We start from the raw sequence: 25,314 nt of genomic DNA, 5'->3' as shown, positions 1-25,314 counted from the left end.
CACACACACACACACACACACACACACACACACACACACCATGTTCAAATTACACACACACACATACACACACACACACCATGTTCAAATTATGTGACCTAACACTGGATCCGCTACATATAGACAAGAGATTTAGCTACCTTAAAAAAGGCAAAACTTAAAGGCAACTTATGTGTGATTCTAAATACAGATAAAATGTTTTTATTCCAAAAAAAAAAAAAGGTAAAACCAGCTGGGCACCAGTGGCTCATGCCTGTAATCCTAGCTACTACTCAGAAGGCTAAAGTCTGAGGATTGCAGTTGAAAGCCAAACCAGGCAGGAAAAAGTCTGTGAGACTCTTATCTCTAGTTAACCACCAGAAAACTGGACATGGTGCTGTGACTTAAAGTGGTAGAGTACTAGTCTTGAGCAAAAAAAGCTCAAGTATAATACTCAGGTCCTGTGTTTAAGCCCATGACCAAAAAAAAAAAAAAAGTGTAAAACTGAGTGGGACAGGAAGAACAAACTGGGAGAGAGTGAGGGAAGGAGTCACTGACCAAGAAGAAATGTACTCTTTCCCTGACTTACGTGACTGTAACCTTTCTGTACATCACTGTTATAAAAACAATAAAAAATGTAAAATACATATATATATATAAATCAAAACTAAAAACGAAACATTCACAGGAATCAAATTTTACAAAGTTCTAGCAACTATGCCCTTTCAATTTAGTGCTAGTTCTCTGGCAGAAAAGAAACCTCTGCCACACTTAGCTGGAAAGAAGAGCAGCACGGCTATTTCACAGTCAGCCTCTGCGTGAACTCTTTCATTGCATAGCGAGACAGTAACTCTAAACCCTCTCTCTGAGAACTGGTCCTGATTTAGTTAAAAAAAAAATTAATTAACTTGTAAAATTATTTTTTTCTTAAAATGAATATTGCTATTGGAATTGTATTCCTATTGCTGCCCTAAAATTTACTGCAAATATACTGACTTACAACAATATAAACTTTATATCTTAAAACAGAGATGGTCAGAAATTCAGTATGGGTCTTCACTGGGCTAATCATATCAATCACAAAAGGCCCAAAGAGATGTACAGGGAAATGAAACTCCAAGAAAGACAAGTCGAGGGGCTGGGAATGTGGCTTAGTGGTAGAGTGCTTGCCTAGCATGCGTGAAGCCCTAGGTTCAATTCCTCAGTACCACATAAACACAAAAAGTCACAAGTGGCATTGTGGTTCAAGTGGTAGAGTGCTAGGCTTGAGCACAGAGAGGTTCAGGGACAATGTGCCTAGGCCCTGAGTTCAATCCCAGGATTGGCAAAAAAAAAAAAAAAGAAAGAAAGAAAAAAGAAAAGTAGTGGATTTGGATGCTACCCATCTCATTGTGTTTTTTTTAAGATACAAAACTTTTGGGCTTCATAAATATAACTGTGAAGCAATCACTGTTTAAAGCCAGCAAGTACTGAACTTGAAAATAGAAAGCATTTGTATTTTTCTTGAACAATTTATATATCCCGAGTTCTTTAAAGATTTAAAAAAACAAAAACAAAAACAGCCAGGAATTCTAACCCACACCAGTAATCCCAACACTTAGAAGGCTAAGGCAAAAGTTTAAGGCCAGCCTAACACTATGTAAACAACAGCAATAATAAAAAGTATGTATACCAAGCACCTTCTGAGGCACACATCTGCTTTTTTCATGTGACAGAAAATAAAATCCTTTTGGTGTACCATGACTGTGTGTGTGAGTACTGAGGTTTTGTATGCTTGCTTGGCTTTTTCACTCAAAGCTGGCATTCTACCACTTGAACCACACTTCCACTTTCTGCTTTTTGCTGGGTAATTGTAGCTAAGAGTCTCATGGAGCTTTCTGCCTAGCCTGGCTTCAAATCATGATCTTTAGCTCTTGCCTGAGTAGCTAGGATTTAAGAAAATAAATTAAGACAAAGCACCCACATTTACTGTACAAATACTGTATCACTTGAATTAGTCTTCTAGAAATACTTTAAAGAACTAAAAGAAAAAAAAATCAGCCAAAGTTGTCTTAAATATATCTAAATTAAATATGTCAAAAAACAAAATTCATTTTTTTCTGACATTTAAAAAAAAAAAATCACCCAATAATCAGGTGTACAGTTCATAGTACTACAATCACTCATAAACTAACCTAAATACAAAGATGCAATCCCCATGTGCTTCTGATCACATAAAATAATATTTATCTAAATGAACTCTAAGAAATGGAAACAAAAGGATTTTTCCTTTTGGTTTTCTTATTATCTGTCTTGGGGGGTGGTTAAGGAGAGGAACAGAAATGGAGGGACAAAGGGTGAACAAATGCAGCATTGGTACTCAGTAGACACTATGCTGAGAATGAGCTATACAACTTATAGGTGGTGAAGGGGGGGGGGAAACTGAGAGAGAGCAAGGGAAGGGGAGACACTGTGCAAAAAGAAATGTACCCTACCTGATTTATGTTACTGTAACCCCTCTGTACATGACCTTTATAATACAAAAAAAACCCTAACCTAAATGGCTTTTTGTAGAGAGTGAACAATCCTGAGGTTTGAACTCAAGTCTCATGCTTGCCCCTGTACTTGAGCCATACCTCTACTCCAACATTTTGATGATTCACTAGAGATGGAGTCTCACAGACTTTTCTGTTGTCCAAGCTGCTTTCAAAAGTGATCTTCCAAGTATCTGCCAAGTGTGAATCACTGGCACCCTCACCCAGATTTCAACTCCTTCCCTTCCTCCCCAGCAAGATCTTGCACAAGACAAAACAGAGACTTTTCTAACATAAGCAAGATCCCCAATACTGGAATTAAAAAGTGACATAATGCCAACCTGGAAGCTGAGCACTGGCTCATGCCTGTAATCCTAGCTACTCAGGAGGTTGAGATCACAAGGACTGCAACTTGAGGACAGACCAGGCCAAAAAAATAAAAAGTTTCAGGAGACTGTCATCTTAGCTATGGTGGGAGCAGAAAACAGGAATATTAAGGAGCCAGCCCAAGCAAAAAGTAAAACCCTATTTCAACTAACCATACAACCACCACCTAGAGGCATAGCTCAGCAGTGGCACCCTGCTGAGTAAATAAGTACAAAGCTCTGAATTAAAATCCTGGTATTGCCCCCACCAAAAAAAGACAAAAGTTACAGGCACGATATAGTAACTGAATGAAATGTCTTCATGAAAAAAATCTGATAAAACAAATACAGAATATGCACAGTATTTTTAATCAAGTATTGACACAGCTGGGTACAGCGGCACATTTGAGAGGCTGATGCAGGAGGACATTAGCCTCATGCCAGCCTGGCAACGAAGCAAGACCCAGTCTCAAAAAAAAAAAAAAAGAAAAGGAAAAGAGATTCAGGCACGGTAGCTCACACATGTAACCCTAGTTACTGGAGAAGCTAAGATTGGGAGGATCATGGTTTGTAGCCAGCCCAGGCAAAAAGCTCACAAGACACAACCTAATTCAACCTTATTCAATGAATAGCTGGACACAGAGGCACAGGCCTGTTATCCCAACTCCATGGGAAGCATGAATAGGAAGATCAGGTCCAAATTGGCTAGAGAAAATAAAAAACAAGATCTTATCCAAAAATAATAAAAGCAAAAAAGGGATGGAAGCATGGCTCAACTGGTAAAGTACTTGCCTTGAAAGTATGAGGCCCTGAGTTCAAACCCCTGTATCACATACACAAAAAAAAGGAAAAACAAACATTGTCATTAGTAAAACTAGAAAAAATGAAGAAAAGAAAGAAACCTGACTTCAGAATTTTCATACCCATACACTACTTGGTGAAAAACAAAGGCCTCTTTGTCAGTAAGACTAAGCCACATTTTATCTTAGCTCTCCCTGACAGCCAGGGCAAAGCAGAGTAGGTCCAGCCTAAAAAAATCCAACCAGGAGCTGAAGACACATTTCTAACCCTAGCTACTCAGGAGGCTGAAATCTGAGACTCATGGTTCAAAGCCATGCCCTGGACAGAAACATCAGTGGGACTCTCCAATTCACCAGCAAACATTTGGAAGTAGCTGGGTGCTGGTAACTCATGTCTGCAATCCTAGCTACTCAGTAGGCTGTGGTCTGAGGATCACAGTTCAAAGCCAGCCCAGGCAGGAAAGTCTGTGAGACTTAATCTCAATTAACCACTAGAAAACTGGAAGTAGAACTTGGCTCAAAGAGGTAGAGCGCTAGCCTTGAGCAAAAAGAGCTCAGGAACAGCTCCCAGCCCCTGAGTTCAAGCCCCAGTATTGGCATCAAAAAAGAAAAATTCAAGCTGGGCACAAGTGCCTATGACTGTAACCCCAGCTACTGAATGAGATCTGAAGATTGAGGAGCCAGCCAGGGCAGAAAAACCGTAAGAATCTTATCTTCAATTAACCAGCAAAAAGCCAAAAGTGGTGCTGTGGCTCAAGTGCTAGAGTGCTGGCCTTGAGCAAAAAAACCTCAGAGACTGCACCCAGGCTCTAAACTCAAGCCACAGACTAAGCAAGAGAATGATTAGATGGATGGATGGATGGATGGATGGATGGATGGATGGATGGATGGATGGATGGATGGATGGATGGATGGATGGATGAGGGGGAGAGAGAGAGAGAGAGAGAGAGAGAGAGAGAGATGGATGGATGGCAAAGAATCTAAAAATCCAGCCCGGCACTGGTGGCTCACGCCTGTAATCCTAGCTACTCAGGAGGCTGAGATCTGAGGATTGCGGTTCAAAGCCAGCCTGGGCAGGAGAGACCGTGAGATTCCTATCTCCAATAAACCACCAGAAAACCGGGTGGCGCTGTAGCTCAAGTGGTAGTGCGCTCGCCTTGAGCTGAAGAGCTGAGGGACAGCGCCCAGGCCCAGAGTTCAAGCCCCACGACCGACCAAAAAAAAAAAAAAAAGAATCTAAAAATCCATCTGAGGAGCAGGATTAAGATCTGTTGACCAGAAACATTTCTAAAATGGTGCATTCACTGCTTGATCTAATAAGTCTTGACTGCCTGATAGGAAGGCATTTCTATGTAGAAAAGTTGTATAAAAAATTCAACCTTCCAGGGGCTGGGAAGGTGGCTCAAGTGGTAGAGCGCTAGCCTTGAGCTGAAGAGCTGAGGGACAGCGCCCAGGCCCAGAGTTCAGGCCCAGTGACTGGACCCAAAAAAAAAAAAATTCAACCTTCCTCATTCCTGTTTCAACAGCTACAAAGCTGACTTTAGTTCAGGATTTTTTTTTCCAATGTTAAACAAAAAGAACTCATAACTTACATTCAACATAATATAAATTATGCTTAGTCTATATTTTTTTTCTTTTTTCTTTTTTTTTGCCAGGTCTGGGGCTTGACCTCAGGGCTGGGCACTGTCCCTGAGCTTCTTTTGCTCAAGACTAGTAGTACTCTAGCCACAGTGCCACATCCAGCTTTTTCTGGTTATGTGGTACTGAGGAATCGAACCCAAGGCTTCATGCATGCAAGCACTCTGCCACATTAAGCAACATTCCCACCCCTAGTTTATATATTCTGATGATTTTCAACACAGATAAAATTCCTAACCCTCAAAAAGCTTAAATTTCAGGAGAAAACATGAATAATAAGAGCAAGATGAATAAGCTTATTAGAAAGTGACAAAGGTGGTAAAGCAAATTAAAACTAGAAGCAGTGGCTATAGGACTCAAATGAAATTTCAAATACAGCAGTTACAAGGGCCCAGTAAAGAAAGCATTATTTGAGATAAGAACTAAAGAAGGCTAATCTTTAGCAAACTCTACACCTGGAGAGGATAATGGAAAGGAAAGGCTTTGAGGCTTATCAGTAGGGGAAAAAAAAAAAGGTGGTAGAGTAGAAAGAAAGAGCTAAAGCTTACAGCAGATGAATTCAGAGGCAAACATGTGAGGGTGACCTTATAGAATCTTAGAAGAACTTCAGCTTTGTTCTGAGTGATACTTCCATGCTAGAGGGTTCTAAACAGAACTCCTATTATAGTTCTTATGTTAAGAGCCAACTGTAAGGTACAGAAAGGAAGAGACAGACTTGGTTTGGATCAGGGTGGTAAGAAGCAGATTCTGAATATATTATGAAAATAGAGTCAACAGGATTTTCAGACAAATAGAAATGGAGACAAAGAAATGAAAATAAATGATGACAAAGGCTTCTGGCATATACAAAACAATGAATTTGTTACCAGTCACCAACCAAGATGAGAATCTGTGTGATAATAGACTTGAAAGAGACAATTTCCATTTTTACCTCACTGAAACAGGCAGCTGCACATGAGCTGGGGCTTAGATATAAAAGTTAAAGCGTAGATTTAATTTCAATTTTAAGTCTTATTTGAATCCTGTGTCTTTCAAAAGACCAACTTGAGTCATGAATGAAAATGCAATTTTACATGGCAACTAATTCAGTGTAACAAAAGGACAAAAACACTATTAATTAGGTAGCACTGTGTATTCTCTTAGGCACAACACCCTCTACTCAAGAAGAAGAGCAATCTATGGTAAGCACTGACCTAGATCTAGCTGAAAACCTGGCATGACAAAACACACATTCTGGAAAACCAAATTTAAACTCATACTTTCTCCTTTATCATCCTCACTCTCATTCCCAGATTGCACTTTTTGATGTCACATTTTTGGCACTGTCGCCCCACCCCAAACCCCAGCAAACAGGTAGGAAATAAGGACGACAGAACGTGGCTCAGTTTATTTCCCCCACTAGTCCTCAAGTGAGGAGAAAATGAGAACACTTGGTAAGTGCCACTAAAAACTCTTCAGAGGGACTCATCTGCTGGGCTATTTTTTGTCTGAACAAAACTAAAATTTAAAAAAACATTTCTTGAGACCAATTTGTAGGACTAACATGTTCATACAGTTATCACCTCTATATTTCTGGGGCTGTATCCAAAGGTAAATAAATTAGTACTAGAAAGGAAAATAAGTCACATTTACAGCTCACCTATTCTTCTCAAAGTCTAACCTCACTAATCACTCAATATATTCTTAGCAAAAGTGAATGTCAAAGTAAGCACCTTATCAAAATTAAAATTCAAACATCTAAATCTACTAGAAAAATAAACTTGGATGAATGCAGCAGTGGTACTCAGACACTATACAACTTGTAGGTGGGGAAGGGAGGGTAAATCTGGGAAACTGTGAAGGGGTCACACTGTCCAAAAAGAAATGTACTCATTATTTCACTTATGAAATAGTAATCCCTTTTTACATCATCATATAATAACAATTTTTTAATAAAAAAAACTTAAAGACTCAACTGTTTTTGTGAATTATGTAACAAATGGTTAATTCTCACTAGGCCAATAACTGGAAAGAATTTCTGCTGCCATGTGTCTCTGCCCTTCAGCAGCACTTAACTAATAACTGGCCCAATATTATAAATTTCCTTAGGAAAGCACTAAAAACACAACATACATATATCATAATTTGAACTATAGGATCATCTGGCTATATGAAAACAGTCCCATGAAGTTTACAAATATTTACTAACTTTCATATTCAGATATCAGCATTTTCAAGGTCAATACTCTGTTCGACTTCTTGGAGTCACATATTTTTGTGATATTTTTAACATATGACTAAAGCCTCTCTCATCACAAGATGCTCACACTGTTTACCAACACTCAGAAACAGCAGCTGGTGCTCCTCAGTAACATCTTGTTACAAGAAGAGGACAAGTTTTTAACTCCAGGTATATACTTTTCCACAGATACATAAAAAATGGCTTTAAAGTTTTCATTCCCTTGCTGATGGAAATATATAAATAGACAATTTAGTACAAAGCTGACAAGGTCACACATACAGATTCTCACACATACAAACTTAAGAGTATAGCTATTGTGGTAAAGGAATTCCATAGTAAATAATACTGACTTCTTTTACATATTTTCAGGGTTTTTGTTGGGTATTTTTTTTTGCAAGTACTAGAAGTTTCAACTCAGGGTTGTTTGGTTTTTGTTTTTTTTTTTTGGGGGGGGGGGTTCCAGTCGTGGGGCCTGAACTCTGGGCCTGAGCACTGTCCCTCAGCTCTTCAGCTCAAGGCTAGCACTCTACCACTTGAACCACAGCACCACTTCCAGCCTTTTTCTTTTTGCTTATGTGGTGCTGAGGAATCGAACCCAGGGCCTCATGCATGCAAGGCAAGCGCTCTACCACTGAGCTACCTTCCTGGCCCTCAACTCAGGGTTTTGTGCTTGTTATGCAGGCACCCTACTGCTTGAGCCAGGCCTCCAGCCATTTTTGCTCTCATTGTTTTTGAAGTAGGTTGTCATCTTACCCTGGGCAACCTGAGATCCAATCTGAGATCCTCCTGATTTCAGCCTCTTGCATGACTGGAAGGAGCAGTACATGCCATGACACAATACCTAGTTGAGATGGGGGTCTCAAGAACACTTTGCCCAGGCAGCTTCAAACCACAATCCTTCCAATCTCCACCTCCCAAGTAGCTAGGATTCCATGTGAAGCACAGCACCCAGCCGCATGTCATTTTCATGCATGACCTTTTCCACTCTCATTCAAAAACTGCAGGAAACAGAAACTTACCCACACAGGCATTGAGGAATAGCCAATCAGTCTTTTTCATCCTGTTTTTAATTTGCTTTAGTTTTTTGAAGTCCACTTCAAGTTCCTCCTTGCTGCCAACAGCACCTGCCAGTTCAATCCTCTGAAAATCCATTTTCACTTCAGAGTCTCGTTTTGTAGTGGGAGGTGATCTTCTTTGGCTATTACCACTACTGCAGCTTCCCCTCCATCGAGCTCTGTCTTGCTCATTTATTATTGAAGAAGCCTCTTCAGTCTCTGCCAGCTCTATTGCTTCAATGTTATTAGGTCTGGGATGATCACAAACAACACATTTTTTAGCCTTGGCCCAGTTTTCATATGTGCAAATAGAACAGGTCCAATGCTGGGTCCTTGCATTCAGTTTATTCCTATCATTGTATTCCTCGCAAGGATCAACAGAAAAAGCAACTGGTCTTGAGCCAGATCCTGAGGATTGAGGAGATTCTGTGGGACTCCGGGTCCTACGTTGGGATAAACACTGGGTGCATCTGATTGCTCTTGGCCAGTTCAAATATGTGCACATGTGGCATGACCACTTATTTGCATTTTCCATACTGTATGAAGATTTAACCCTTGGTCTTGCACTGGAATCTGGACATATCAAAGGACTACTTCCTCCTTCAGTACTAGAAGGATCCCAATCTCTACCAACATCACTGGAACCACTTTTAAATGGATCTTCAGTAATAATTGTTCCACTGGGTCTTTGGGCACGACACATAGTACACTTGATTGCAGATGGCCAGTTTTCATACGTACAATATTCACAAGCCCACTTAATTCCACGTTCTGACATTGTGCACTTCTTCAAGTGAGTTATGCCAGGCAGGAAGCTATAAACAATTAGGATATCATTATTAACAGAGTAGCTACATAATTCCACCTCTAAAAATATCCCCAAACAATAAATATGCCCAAACAATGCATTTAAGATTTCCCACTAAATTATTCTACATTTCTTTTGAATTGCCATAGAGATAATAGAGATAAACTCCCAAAGAAAATTCTTAGATTTCAGGATTCAATGAAATTTTACTTTGGAATACAATGGTAATAGGTAGGAGACAAAGGAACATTTGTTCTAAGGAAGGAGACTGAAAGGAAGGGATGTCACTATTTTAAACACTACAATAAGTAATAACATCTATTTCGAAAAGTATCCAATAGTGAAAAAGCCTCAAAGAGAACTGAAAGAACACAAACCAAATAATATCTTCTCAAATTACAAGCGATATAGTTTATACAATCCAGGTTCGTGGATTCAGAAGATCAGTCATCTCTATTAGTCTTGCTAAGAGAGTAAAGCAGCTTAAAGGTGCTAATTATTCACTGTTTTTATTTAGCACGGGCAAAGATGCAAAAGAGTAATCATTTCAATTAACAACAAAGTAATCTTATGAAAGAGAAATCATTCCATGATATTTTGTATTCTCAAAAATCTACTTCAATGGGGAGCACAAAAAGAATACTATCACTTGGGAAAAAATAAAATAGACAGAACATCTGAGATTACCTACTAGCATAATCATAAAGATGTAATATGCATGATAATATTGCAGCCTTTTTTTTTTTTTTTTTTGGCCAGTCCTAGAGCTTGAACTCGGCCTGAGCACTGTTCTGAGCTTTTGTGCTCAAGGCTCTACCACTTGTGCCACAGCTCCACATCAGGCTTTCTGCAGTTAACTGAACATAAATGTCTCACGACTTTCCTGCCTATGCTGGCTTCCAACCTTGATATTCATATCTCAGCCTTCTGACTGGCTAGGTTTACAGCCATGAGCCACCAGCAACTGGCAACAACTGAAATTTTTTAATGTATTCAAAATTCAATTCACATTAAATATATACTGAATCGTTTTAAAAATTCTTAGAAACTGGGCATGAATGTTGACATTTGGGAGACTGAAGCAAGAGGATCTTGTTTCCAGACCAGCCCAAGCGACCCAGCAAAACTTTGTCTCAAAAATTTAAAATAAGTAAACATAATTTAAAAAAGAAAAAAACAAGAGTTCTGAGTTGGGCATCAGTAGTTCACACCTATAGTTGTAGGTATTTGAGATACAAAGAATGGGAAGATGGAGGTTCAAGACCAGGTGAAGAGTTTGAGACACCCCTCCAAGCACAATAACATGCTAACTACATTGTAGGTTGAGATTGGGAAGATCTCAGTTACAAGCCAGCCTTGCATAAGTCTGCAAAATTCCATCTCAACAGAAAAAAGCTGGGCATGATTGTTCACGGCTGTCACCCCAGCTAGACAGAAAACCTAAATTTAGCAGACTGTAGTCTAAGCCCATGCTTGGATGGGAAATGAGACCCTATCTCAAAAAAAAAAAAAAATCAAAAAGCAGAGCTGGAAGCATAGCTAAGTCATGGTGCACCTACCACCTAGCAAGTATGAGACGGCATGCTCAAAACTCCAATACCACCAACAAACAAACAAGTTTCTAGGATTCCAGTCAGCTTCACTAATACTCTACCAAAATAAAGATTTTTGTTGTTTAGTTACAACTAATGCATAAGTGAAACAACTTATGCAACTAATTTAAGAATACTTTAATGACTTAAATTTACATTCAAAAGCCAATCTCTAACATTTTCTTAATTTTTTTTCAACTCAATATCATCTCACAACTTTTTTGTTTGTTGTTTCCGGGTTCTGTTTTGTTTCTGTTTTGTTTTTTGAGACTGGATCTCATTATATAGCCCAGGATAGACTCAAACTCACAATCCTCTTGAAGCCTCTTGTAGACCTAATTCTACCACACTTGATCTGATTCCCCATCACCGCGTGTGTGTGAGTGTGTGAGTATGTGTGAGTGTGTGTTCTGATACTGAGGCTTCAACTTGAGGCCTACGTGCTGTCATTTAGCTTTTTCTCTCAAGCTGGCACTCTACCACTGGAGCCACCCATCAATCACTTTTTTAACCAGCAAAGAGAAATAGATACTTCCCATTTCTGAGAGATTTTTTTCCTACACTGAGGAGAGCTAAACCACTTTAGAAGTGTTATCTGTTCCTACCTGCCAAATCCACATCCCATTTACAGTGTAAACTTTGCTAAGAGGACAACTTCACTACAAGAAAGGGTACTATTTAATGGCTAAAATAAAAATCACACTTACTAAGATGTTAGTTTCCATGCTATAACCTCCACCTTGCACATGGTTAGAATAACAGTATAGTTATAAATCAGACCAAAGACAGTCTTCATGCTGGCTCAGACTCTGACTTCCTCAGGAGATACTGCACAACGTGATAAGTAGTTCTGTCTTACTGTGAATAGCTATTCCTGTAAAGGAGACCAAAACTGAATTTCACTTACAGCCTACTATTTTATTCAAAAAATATTTTTACAAAGGCTTAACTTTAACTCTATTTTAATTTTACTCACTTATTTTAATAATAAAGTATTATATTTAGAATATTAATACAGAAATAAAAATAGCTAATTTTTTGGTCTGGTTAGTCAAATTAAACATGAGAAAGAGAAATGTTTCTATATAATGTTAAATATATGTGTGTGCGTATACACACACAAACAATATTATCTTGTTTTCTTGAGTCAGTCTCACCAATTAACCCAACCTGGCCTAAATCAAACTCACTTTGTAGCCTAGACTGCCCTCAAATTCACAATATCCTGCCTCAGCCTGAGTGCTGGGATTACTGGCATGTGCCTCCAAGCTAGGCAGTATAAGCAGTACTAAGTACTTGTATTACTGAAATGGGAAAGGTAACACAATCCAAATAAGTAGAAAAAGGGGGAAGGCTTAGGTTCATCTTTTAAGTTATTTTATCTTTCAGCAACTACCATTATTATCTTCATCCAAGTAATTTTAATTCGTCTTGCTTTGACTTTTCAAATTTCCTTTCTCACTGATTATACACAATCTAACAGCAACTCAAAAGTATGTTTATAGCGGGGAACTATAACCATAAAAACATTTGTAAAGTGAATGGATATGATAATTTTCATATTCATTAGTTCCTTCCTTCCTTCAGTTTCTCAGGAATGAAATACATAAATTACTTGTTCATGCTATAAGAAATTCTAATGAGCAGGGCACTGGTAAATCACACCTTTAATCCTAGCTACTCAGGAGGCTGACACCTGAGGATTGCAGTTCAAAGCCAGCCTGGTCAGCAAAGTCCATGACTCTTATCTCCAATTAACCCCCAGAAAAACAGAAATGGAGCTGTGGCTCAAAGTGGTAGAACAGCAGCCTTGAGCAAATACAAGAAGCTCCAGGACAGCACCCAAGCCCTGAGTTCAAGCCCCACAATAGAGGGAGGGAAGGACTGTAACGAGCAGGCAGGAACTTATAACAAGAACCAATGTCATATACTGTAGACTATGCTGAACGTAAACTAAGTGAACTAAATAAACGTATACTACAGACTTAATATTTTAATACTGCATCTAAATGTTTGCATTCAAAAACCCATACTTGCTTTAATACATCTTATTCTGACATGTTTGTAGGATCAACTTCACAGCTGTAACTTTAAATTACTTAAGTTACTTGGCATGGAATTATGTGCTGATATAATATACTTAAATACCAAAGCTTAGAAAAACAAAAGCCTGTCATAAAAAATAATTATGTAAACTAGTTAATCTGTAGAGTATATTTAGTATATTCAAGACCTTGGAATCATCAGCCCCAAATCATCATCATCATCATCATCATCATCATCATCATCATCATCATCATCAGCTACCTAGTAAAAATAATACCTAATGAATCTACTCTGAAAATACAGGTAACAGAACAACACAAACAAGCCCAGAGATTTAAGAAAAGTGCAGTATCAGAGCTCAGTGGCTCCAGCCTGTAACTAGCTACCCGGGTAGTAGAAATTGAGATCACGATTCTGGGGAGAGCACTGGCATGAAAGTTCACTAGACTCCATCTCAATCAATGGCTGGGCAACACAAGAAAGCTTAGACATAAAATGAAATTCTACTTCAAAAATAATCTATCCTGGGCTGGGAAGGTGGCTCAGTGGTAGAGCGCTTCCCTTGCATATATGAGGCCCTGGGTTCAATTTCTCAGCACCACATAAGCAGAAAAAGCCGGAAGTGGCGCTGAGGCCCAAGTGGTAGAACACTAGTCTTGAGCTGAAGAACTGAGGGACAGTGCCCAGGCCCAGAGTTCAGGCCCCACGACTGGAGAAAAAAAAAAAAAAAATCAATCCAGCTGGGCTCTGGTGGCTCACACCTGTAATTCTAGCTATTCGGGAGCTAAAATCTGAGGAAGCCAGTCCTACAGGAAAGTCAGGGAGACTCTTATCTCCAATTAACCAGAAAAAAATTTTTTTAAAAAGCACAGTGGCTCAAGTGTCAGAGTGCTAGCCTTGAGCAAAAAGAGCATGAGCAGAGTGCCCAGGCCCTGAATTCAAGCCCCATCACCAAAACATAAAAATAATCGATCCAGTCAGGCACCAGTGGCTCTCACCCCTGCAATCCTAGCTACATAGTAGGTTGAGATCTAAGGATCATAGTTCGAAGTCTGCACAAGAAAACCCACAAAACTCTTATCTCCAATTGACTACCAAAAAATAAGCTGAAAGTAGAGCTGTGCTTCAAGTGGTAGAGCACTAGCCTTGAGCAAAAAAGTTCAGTGACAACACCCAGGCCCCCCAAAAATAGTGCTAAAAATAAAATTTAAAAATAATTAATGCAAAAGTAACTTGGAGCACCTGCCTACCAAACGCAAGTCTCAAGTACTGGAGTTCAATCTCCAGTACTAGCAGAACCTGAAAATGTGCATTAGGATAATGATGTACAAACAGTATCCACTCTCTGGTGAATCAAAATGTTAAGTAATATATTTTAGTAACTGAAAGCTAAACTACACTGGAGAAAATTATGTGAGAACAGGTAATTTTTTTGTAGCTGTGAAATCAGTAAATGGAATGGAAGAATAAGAATAAAGTTAGCATGACTGTGGTTTTACATTACTGAGAAGAAATTAACACTCAGTATTCTTTTTCTTCCAGATGTCATAACACCCTAAAAGGTTTATTTTCAAAGCAATCAGCTCTAAGTTAATGCTACATTCAGAAGAAGAAAAAAGTATTATTATTCACATAGCCACGTCAATTTAATTTGTAAGTCTAACTGCATGCCAGTAGATTTCCAAATTCTATCCAAGACATCATACTTCATTTAACTACTACAATAAAATTTACATAATCCTGACTTTTTAAAAGAAATGGACACATCACTACCTTTTTGGGGACGTGGGTACTGGAGTTTGAACTTAAGGCCTTATTCTGGCTAGGCAGATGCTTTATAAGGGAAAAATGGGGAAGCAAACTAATCCACCCTAAGTACAAACCTCTTTAAGAAACAAACTGAGCTCAGCTGCAAGTTACTTACAAATGAGAAATTATCCAAAGGAAGGCTTATTGGCAGTCCTAAACCTTATTAGTTTAATTAACAGATACTAATAAGCTGAGTATAGTGGCTCAAACTTGTTATCTCAGCTACTCAGGAGGCTAAGATCTAGAGGACTGGTTCAAGGCTAGCTTGGGCAAAAAGGTCACAAGACCCTATTCTCAACTAATAAAAAGCTGGGCATAGTGGCATGTGCCTATCATCTCAGCCACATGTGAAGCACAAATAAGACCATGGTCCAGGCCACCTAGGCAAAAGTATTCAAAACTAACAAAAGCTAAAAACATGGTTCAAGTGGCAGTGTGACTGCCTAATATGCACAAGGCCGAGTTCAAGTCCCAGTACTGCAAAAAAAGAAATTATACCTCAGTAGAGATGTACAAATGGTCAGAACACCTTCAAGGACTACAGATAAAAACTAAAACTGAAGCCAGGCGCTGGTGGCTCATGCCTGTAATCCTAGCTACTCAGGAGGCTAAGATCTGAGGATCGTGGTTCGAAGCCAGTCCAGGCAGGAACGTCAGTGAGACTCTCATCTCCAATTAACTACCAGAAAACCGGTAGTGGTGCTGTGGCTCAAGTGGTAGAGCGCTAGCCTTGAGCTGAGGGACAGTGCTCAGGCCCAGAGTTCAAGACCCACGACCAACACACACACACACACACACACACACACACACACACACACACACACACACACACACAGACCCACGACCAACACACACACACACACACACACAACCTAAAAACTAAAATTGAATAGGATATTCCAAGCAGTCTGTGTTTCAGGTTCTGTTGATACTTTAAAAAGTATAAAGTTACAAAATGCACATAAACAAACCAGAATGAAATGGGTGGGCACCATGACTCAAGTCTGTGATCCTAGCTATTTGGGAGGTGGAGATCAGGGGATCAAGGACAGAGGTCAGCCTAGATTTCAATTCAACCAATAGCTGTTGCACACCTTTGATCACAGCTATGGGGGGAAGCACATGGCTGAGAGCAGCATCACATACTTGTCATTCCCATTGATGCAGGGAAGTACAATAAGAGGGCCAAAGCCCAGGCCTACATGGACATAAAGTGAGACCCTAGCTCAAAAAAACAATACAAGAAGCAAGTACTGTTAGTTCATGGTGCAAAACCAACAGGGGCAAAAATGTCCTCTAGATTCCATCGCTAATTAACCAACAAAAAGCTGGAGTTGAGTTGTGGCTGAAGTGGTAGACCAACAACTCTGAAAAGCAAGCGAAGCCCCAAATTCAAGCCTCAGTACCAGCACAGAAAAAAAAGGGGGGGTACTTCTTAACTCTTAAGTCAAAACCTCCAGTCATTTTTTCATTGGCATCATTGTCTTCCTCAACTAACCACAATTAACTGAGCTCAACCAGGACCCTGGAGATTGAAGACACAGTGAACCTACAAATCCTCTCAGGCCTCCAATAATATGTCACTCATTAAACCCTGTATCATCATCTCAGACCAAACCTCTGTCCTGACTTCTCCAGTCTTCATTACTGACACCGTTCGTATCCCGGCATCCAGAAGGGCAATTTAGAATTCTGCCTTCTACCCAAAGATTCTTTTTAGACAGTTATTTTCTTCTCATCCACAGGTCAGAACTACTGTAATAGCTTCCTAAGCAACTCTGCTTTCTAAATCCATCTAGCTGACCATTACCAGAGCAACCCCTTTCCAAAGCTTTGTATAGCAGCATAAACGCTCAAAATTTTCTGTTACCTTCAACCATGTGTCACCATTCCCAAAGACGGACATAGGAGTGCTTCCTTAGATACACGAGCAAAACAGGTACACAATTCTGGTCAATGTGTCTCATCCTCAGCTAACACTCATCTCTTTCCCAGGAAACTTTCAAATTACTCCAAGTATACTGCAATCATACTGACATTAGAACTTACTGCAACACTAATCCGTATGTGTTTTTCCTGTCATTCCCTCCTGTCAAGGTCAGCCTGAACTATGTATCAAGACATTGTCTCAAAAAAGAAAACTAAGGGCATGAGAGGCCAGTGGCTCACGCCTGTAATTGTAGCTACTTAGGAGGCTGAGATGCAAAGGATGGCAGTTTGAAACCATCTCAGGTAGAAAAGTTCTCAAGAATCCTTCTCATCATGGAAGTGGCGCTGTAGCTCAAGTGGTAGAGCGCTCGCCTTGAGTTGAAGAGCTGAGGGACAACGCCCAGGCCCAGAGTTCAAGCCCCATGACCGACAAAAAAAAAAAAAACTATATAGAGCACTCATCACATAGCTGGGTACAGTGGTGCATATCTGTCATTCAAAGCTATATGGGAGGGGCTGGGAAGGTGGCTCAGTGGTAGAATGCTTGCCTTGCATGCATGAGGCCCTGGGTGCGATTCCTCAGTACTACAGAAGCAGAAAAAGCCAGAAGTGGCGCTGTGGCTCAAGTGGTAGAGTGCTAGCCTTGAGCTGAAGAGCTGAGGGACAGTGCCTAGGCCCAGACTGCAAGCCCCATGACTGACCAAAAAAGAAAAAAAGCTATGTGGGAGGCTAAGAACAGGAATTCTGTGGTTCCAGGTCAGCCAAGACAGAAAAGTTCACAAGACTCAATCTCCATGGAACAAAGCGGATGCCACAGCACACAACTGATAACCCCAAAATGATGGGGACCTGAAGAATTGAGTTCAAGCACATATCTGGGTAGAAAGCAAAAACACTACTACAGAGAGGCCTTGAGTTCAAACCTTAGTACTACAAAAACAAGGGCAGTGGCTTTAGCTCAGTGGTACAGTACTTGCCTGGCATAGACCAGGAAGGCCCTGGTTTGAGCTCCAGCACCATAAGGGGGAAAAATACAACTAGGAGTGCCAAGCATAGGGAACAGAACCACACAGCCAACAGAAACTAAAGGAACCCTGTGAATCAAAGGCAAGGCAAGGGGGCTGGGAAGTTGGCTCAGTGGTAGAGTGCTGGCCTCGCATGCATGAGGCCCTGGGTTCGATTCCTCAGCACCACATAAGCAGAAAAAAACCGGAAGTGGCACTGTGGCTCAAGTGGTAGCCAGGCCCAGAGTTCAGCCCCCACGACCAACAACAACAACAAAAATCACCTAGCAAAGTCAAGGCAATACTACAACCAGAGTAGGAAAAGTTATTAAAATCCTTCAAGCCGGGCACCGGTGGCTCACGCCTGTAATCCTAGCTTCTCATGAGGCTGAGATCTGAGGATCACGGTTCAAAGCCAGCCCAGGCAGGAAAGTCCTTGAAACTCTTATCTCCAATAAACCATCAGAAAGCCAGAAATGGCACTGTAGCTCAAGTGGTGGAGTGCTAGCCTTGAGCTGAAGAGCTAGCTGAGTGACAGCGCTCAGGCCCAGAGTTCAACAAGCCCCATGACCGACAAAAAAAAAAAACAAAACTATTTCTATTTATCTCCTTGTTGCTTCAATTAGAAATTAAAAAAAGGAGCTATTGGCAAAAACTCTCATGTAATGTCAGTCACAGCCTCCTCCTCACCCCCACCAACAAGGGACTCATTCAACTGGGACATGCCATCCCAGCAACAACCAAAATTGCCAAATGGGCCGTCAACCCAGCAACTAGAAGAGACCACCTAGACCCACCGGACAGAGCTAATCCTGGCAACAAGAGTCTACCCATCTGTGGTTGGTGTCAGATCCTAATGGAGTCACTTTGTGCTTGCCCTTTCAAAATTAACCAGAGCCAGGAGGTCAAAAGAAAATAGTTCATAAACATGTCTATCTAATGTCCATACCTGTCTATCATCTAACTAGGCAGGAACTTATATCTATTACCTGCTATTTCTATTTATAGTGGATCTCCCATTCATTTTCTATAATCCAGACATCCATAGTCCAGTTATAGGAAATGATCAAGGCCTCCCACCAGGCCCTTAACCACTCCTAGAGCTTCTGACTAGTTATTTTTTTTTTTTTTGTCGGTCTTGGGGCTTGAACTCTGGGCCTGGGCGCTGTCCCTCAGCTCTTCAGCTCAAGGCGAGCGCTCTACCACTTGAGCTACAGCGCCACTTCCGGTTTTCTGGTGGTTTATTGGAGATAGGAGTCTCACAGTCTCTCCTGCCCGGGCTGGCTTTGAACCTCAATCCTCAGATCTCAGCCTCCTGAGTGCTAGGATTACAGGAGTGAGCGCGCTGTCCCTCAGCTCTTCAGCTCAAGGCGAGCGCTCTACCACTTGAGCTACAGCGCCACTTCCGGTTTTCTGGTGGTTTATTGGAGATAGGAGTCTCACAGTCTCTCCTGCCCGGGCTGGCTTTGAACCTCAATCCTCAGATCTCAGCCTCCTGAGTGCTAGGATTACAGGAGTGAGCCACCAGCGCCCGGCCTGACTAGTTACTCTTTTTTTTTTTTTTTTTTTGGTCCAGTTGTGGGGCCTGAACTCTGGGCCTGGGTGCTGTCCCTAAGCTCTTCAGCTCAAGGCTAGCGCTCTACCACCTGAGCCACAGCGCCACTTCCGGCTTTTTTCTTTTTGCTTATGTGGTGCTGAGGAATCGAACCCAGGGCCTCAAGCATGCAAGGCAAGCGCTCTACCACTGAGCCACCTTCCCAGCCCATGACTAGTTATTCTTAACCAGTCCACCATGCTCTCCCTTTACCCAGTCGCCAGATGTAATTAGTTAGAAATAGTTAGGAATATGATCCACCAACTCCAGGATCACCTGGAATGCAGGAGACAGGAACTAGCCAAGTCATCCAATTTTTTCTGGACCCAGGCTCTGAGGTCACTTCTACAGCCACTGTGACCACACCTCCTTCTTACTCTTCCCTATATAATCTCTCTCTCTGCCATTAGTTCAAGCTGCTGCCACATGATTCAGGTAGAAGAGTTTATTTGGGATAGACAAACTGCCAGGCCACTCTAGAGTAGGGTGCAGCATGTAGCAGCTTGAACAGAAAATATTCAGTATTTTCATAAATTTTGACTGTACCCCTCTCATTCCATTCTCATTTAAAATACATATAAACTGTTGGGTATGGTTATTTATATAAGGTCTGCTCCTGGATGGCGAGTAGACTCCACCCTCCTCGCAGCAAAGTCTCCGCCCAGTACCTGAGTTACCTAGGCAACTGGCACACCTGGAAAAGGTCACATCTGCATCCGCTGAGGTCACATCTGGATTAGATGTGGCCACTCCGTTCCCCACCCCTACTCTAGATAAGGCCTAGCCCAGGGCCAGACGCTCTCTTTCCCAGCTGCCTGGAGTGCTAACATGGACTGGTACCAGCCAGAATGATGAATAAACCTACCCCTTACCTGAATACCACGTGCGTGCGTGGTGTGGTTCTTACTCGGTGCCCTCATCTCTACAACCTCTAGTCCTAGCATTCAGGAGGCAAAAACAGAAACATCTCCAGTTTGAGGCTAGCCTGGACTATACAAGAAGACCTTGTCTCAAAAAAAATAAAGCCGGGCATTGGTGGCTCATGCCTTTAATCCTAGCTACTGAGGAGGCTGAGATCTGAGGATAGTAGTTCAAAGCAGGCCCCAGCAGGAAAGTCCATGAGGCTCTTATCTCCAACAAACTACTCAGAAAAAGCTGGAAATGGTGCTGTGGCACAAGTGGTAGGTAGAGTGCTAGCGTTGAGGAAAAAGAATCTCAGGGACAGGGCTGGGATGTAGCTCGGTGGCAAAGTGCTTGCTTAGCAAGTGCAACGTCTTAGGTTCAATCCCCAGTACCAAAAAAAAAAGACCAAAAAAAAAAAAAAAAAAAAAAAAAGAATCTCAGGGACAGCACCCACGCCCTTAGTTCAAGCCTCAGGACCAGCACCAAAAAAAAAAAAAAATCAGGGCAGGTAGCTCAGTGGTAGAGTGCTTGCCTTGCATGCATGAGGCCCTGGGTTCGACACCACATAAGCAAAAAAAGCCAGAAGTGGCGCTGTGGCTCAAGTGGTAGAGTGCTAGCCTTGAGCTGAAGAGCTGAGGGACAGCGCCCAGGGCCCAGAGTTCAGGATCCACGACTGGCAAAAAAAAAAAAAAAAAGGAAAAAAAATCAACAAATAATGTATTGCATAAATACATGCAATTTAATCAATTCTATAAAATTATTTTAATTATTTTTTTAAAAATTGTGACAGTCCTAGGGCTTGAACTCAAGGCATCACGCTCTCACTGCTTTTCTGCTCAAGGCTGAAGCTTTATCACATGAGCCATACCTCCACTTTCAAGTTTTTGTTGGTTAACTGGAAACAAGTGTCTCTTGATTTAGCTGCCCAACCTAGCTTTGAACTATGATACTTAGATTTCAGCCTCCTGAGTAGCTAGGACAGGCATGAGCCACTAGTGCCTAGCTTTAACTATATTTTGCCTCTACTAGTTTGGCATTTGGAACAAAAAGAATTTATAATCAAAATACAAAACTAAAACTAAATTTGTTAAATGGCTTAATCTGAAATGGCTAGTTACATAATCCAGCATTAAACAGTCTTCTCACTTGACTTCCAAAATATTCCTGGTTTTTTCCCATCTTTACTAGCTGTTCTTCCTCAACTCTCTTTTCTGTCTTCCTTATATTGTTAACTTAAAAGTGTCAAATGCGGGGCTGGGAAGGTGGCTCAGTGGTAGAGCGCTTGCCTTACACGCCTGAGGCCCTGGGTTCAATTCCTCAGCACCACATAAGCAAAAAGAAAAAAGCCAGAAGTGGCACTATAGCTCAAGTGGTAGAGTGCTAGCCTTGAGCTGAAGAGCTGAGGGACAACGCCCAGGCCAAGAGTTCAGGCCCCACAAAAAAAAAAAAAAAGTGTCAAATGCTCAAGGCATAGTCCTTGGTCCTCTTCCCCTAATCATTAATGCCCTTAGGAATCTCAGATCTTAATCAGTGTCTGGGCTTTAAATGCCATCTATCCACTAATGACTCCCAAATTAACACTGCCAGTCTGGATCACTCCTCCAACTCTAGATTTATAAATCTGTTGACCTCTCTTTCTGAAAGCTTGACAAACATTTCAAGCTTAACTAAAATTGAATTCCTGACTAGAATTTCATATTTTCCAATCTAAAGCCTGAAAGGTTTGAACTACTAAGAACCATAGAATTGTTCTATAAATATGTTTTTCTTCGCTGTTGGGAAAGTCCATCATTCTACAACAAACTTACACTCTTTCAAACTCTAAGCAACCTGAACTGCTATGAAACGAACACAAAAACAAGATTTGCACAATCACAAAACATCTTTATTTTTGTATAAAGGGAAAAAGGATTCAGAAATTGAATCCTGACCCTTATATATGCTAAGCAAATATTCCGAGTTACAGCCTCAGCCCACTAAATATCTTATAAAATACTAACTCTTTGTGAAACTCTACATAAATAATAAGATCTCAAAAAGAAGCTGTCTTTCCTCTACAAAAAGGTCACTCCTGGTGTTCCCCAGTGCCTCACTCCTATAATCCTAGCTACTCAGAAGTCTGAAATCTGAGGATTGCGGTTCAAAGCCAGGCTGGGCAGGAATGTCCATGAGACTTTTTTTTTTTGGGTCCGGTCATGGGCCTGAACTCTGGGCCTGGGCACTGTCAGCTCAAGGCTAGTGCTCTACCACTTGAGCCACAGCACCACTTCTGGCTTTTTTCTTTTTTGCTTATGTGGTGCTGAGGAATTGAACCCAGGGCCTCATGCATGCAAGGCAAGCGCTCTACCACTGAGTCACCTTCCCAGCCCTTCATGAGACTCTTATCTCCAAATTAACCACCAGAAAACTGGAAGTGGTGCTGTGGCACAAGTGGTAGAGTGCTCACCTTGAGCTAAGAACTCAGGGACAGCACCCAAACCCAGAGTTCAAGCCCCACTACGGACCAAAGGTCACTCCTGTGCAGGAGGGGTACAGGAGAGCAACACTCATAGGCCGTTGTTGAAAATGTTAACTAGGACAACCACTGAAAGGATAAAGGAAATGTGATGTACAGATATATGCTATGGAATATCACAACAATAAAAATGAAATCATGTGGTTTTCAGGAAAATTAGTTTGGAAAGGTAGAACAAGGGAAGACAAAGTTATTGGGGGGGAGGGTAAACTGATTGGAATAGATTTTAAATATATGTGAAAACACTGATACTCCCTTTTGTACAACTCATTTAAGCTAATTTTTAAGGGTTTACAAAATCCAATTAAATGAAGAAATTGAACCAAGCATACTTGCTGAGTGCCTCCAAGGAGCATGTAGACAAAGTACATTTATGTTAAATAGCACTACCAGGATGACCTTACCTTTACTGGCACTATATCATGTTTAATACAGGCAATTACCCCTAGTACTACAACTAGTATATAGCACATCTACCTTCTACGCAAACCTAAAACAAAGAACTGAAAGTGTGCATTTTGATCTGTCAAGAATGCATTCCTTAAGAAAAATCATGCTAAAAGTTACAATTCTAAAGTAACAATGCTAAGAAGCCTGTAGCGGATGCTCTGATCCCAGCACTCTGGAGGCAAAGGCAGGATAATGGGCTTGAGGCCAGCCAGGCAACACAGCAAAATCCTGTCTTAAAAAAAAAAAAGGTTCCTAAAGGATTGTCTCCTTTAAAAATTACTTAGCAATCCATTGATTAGAATGGGAGAGGGGAAGACTAGAACACAAAGTTTCCTTCAGTGAAAATATAACATGAATCAATACCAATTCCTTTTTTTTTTTTTTTTTTGGGTCCGGTTGTGGGGCCTGAACTCTGGGCCTGGGCACTGTCCCTCAGCTCTTCAGCTCAAGGCTAGTGCTCTACCACTTGAGCCACAGCGCCACTTCTGGCTTTTTTTTTTTTTTTTTTGCTTATGTGGTGCTGAGGAATCAAACCCAGGGTCTCAGGCATGCAAGGCAAGCGCTCTACCACTGAGCCACCTTCCCAGCCCCCCAACTCCTTTTTTTAAAAAATCTAACATCTAGTTATTTCAGGAGGACTAACTCTACATACCAACTTTCTCTAAATAATTTCCTAGATACTAGCAAGAATGAATGAGGGAATACATATGTCAGACACACACACACCCCTCCCTTTACATAGTTTCAGAGTCAAAGACCTTAAATTACAATCTCAAATAAAACTAATTAAATGTAACGACCTAGGACAAGATTTACCAAAGGTCAGAAGGACATACAATTACAAAGTCTTGTGCTCAGGGAATCTACAATCATCATTAGATGGGAGACTATAGTTTCCCTAAACATATTATATGGAAATGGACCTAGGAATGGCAATAGAAAGAATGAAAGAAAACAAGCTAAAAGTTCCTAAAAGGTTAGCCATAGCTCCAATATCACCTATTAATTTCATTCTATTCGAGAGAAATGAAAACTTACATCTACACAAAACCTTGTACACAGCCAGGCACAAATGGCTCACACCTATAATCCTAGCCACTCAGGATGCTGAGATCCCAAGGATCACAGTTCAAAACCAGCAGGAAGAAAAGCCTGAAATACTCTATCTCCAAATAACCAGCAAAAAGTCATATCTGCTAGGCGCTGGTAGCCTGTAATCCTAGCTACTCAGGAGGCTGAGATCTGAAGATCTGAAGATCCCAGTCCAAAGCTAACCCAGGCAGGAAAAGTCTTTGAGACTTTTATCTCCAATGAAAATGAGAAATGGAGCTGTGGCTCAAGTGGTAGAGCACTAGCCATGATCAGAAAAGCTCTGGGACAGTGTTCAGGCCCTGAGTTCAAGCTCCACAAATGACAAAAAAGCTAGAAATGTGGCTTAGAGGTAGAGTGCTTGCCTAGCATGCATGAGGCCCTGGGTTCAATTCCTTGGATACCACAAAAATAATAAATAAAATTAGTTTGTTTTAAAAAAAGGCCAAGTTGCCTGGTGCCAGTAGCTCATGCCTGTGATCCTAGCTACTCAGGAGGCTGAGATCTAAGGATCGAGGTTCAAAGCAAGTTTGGGCAGGAAAGTCCATGAGACTCTTATCTTAAATTAACCACAGAAAACCTCAAGTGGTAAAGCACTCACCTTGAGCTGAAGAGCTGAGGGACAGTGCCCAAGCCCAGAGTTCAAGCTCCATGACCGACAAAAAAAAAGGGCGGGGGCAGGTCAGAAGCATGGCTCACCCCAGCTGTGAGTAAGCAAGATGAGCAAGAGTGTGAGGTCTGAATTCAAATCCTAGAACCAGCTCCTCACCACCCACAAAAAAAAAATACAAATGATCATAGTTGCCTGTACATAATAGTCAAAAGTGGAAATACTGTGACCTAACCAAAATGTGTATCCACACAATGGAATACTATTCAGTTACAAAATAAATGAAATACTGACAGATGGTACATGAACTCTGAAAACATGTTAAGAAGCCAGACACAAATGGTAAACTGTTTGGCATGCACAAAGACCTGAGTTCACTACCACACATACACAC

General features: G+C 41.0%; 1 protein-coding gene across 3 annotated transcripts in view; it reads right to left on the bottom strand.

Annotated features, from left to right (window-relative positions):
• Positions 1 to 25,314, bottom strand: part of Zranb1 (zinc finger RANBP2-type containing 1) — a 65,860-nt gene that overhangs the window by 34,896 nt on the left and 5,650 nt on the right. The window contains exons 2-3 of one of the 3 annotated variants that reach the window (XM_042701317.1): positions 11,679 to 11,845; positions 8,536 to 9,386 (exon numbers count right to left, since the gene is read on the bottom strand). In XM_042701317.1, the coding sequence (XP_042557251.1) occupies positions 8,536 to 9,386; positions 11,679 to 11,767 (940 nt within the window). In that variant the 5' untranslated portion in view covers positions 11,768 to 11,845. Of the gene's footprint in view, positions 1 to 8,535; positions 9,390 to 11,678; positions 11,846 to 25,314 lie in introns of all 3 variants that reach the window. The other 2 variants (XM_042701318.1, XM_042701319.1) reach the window with 2 other exon arrangements.

This window comes from Dipodomys spectabilis, unplaced genomic scaffold, assembly GCF_019054845.1.
Source record: "Dipodomys spectabilis isolate Male_0828 unplaced genomic scaffold, ASM1905484v1 ptg000289l, whole genome shotgun sequence".
Taxonomy (NCBI): domain Eukaryota; kingdom Metazoa; phylum Chordata; class Mammalia; order Rodentia; family Heteromyidae; genus Dipodomys; species Dipodomys spectabilis.
The sequence above is the reverse complement of the archived record's forward strand: the minus strand, read 5'-3'. Positions and strand labels throughout refer to the sequence as shown.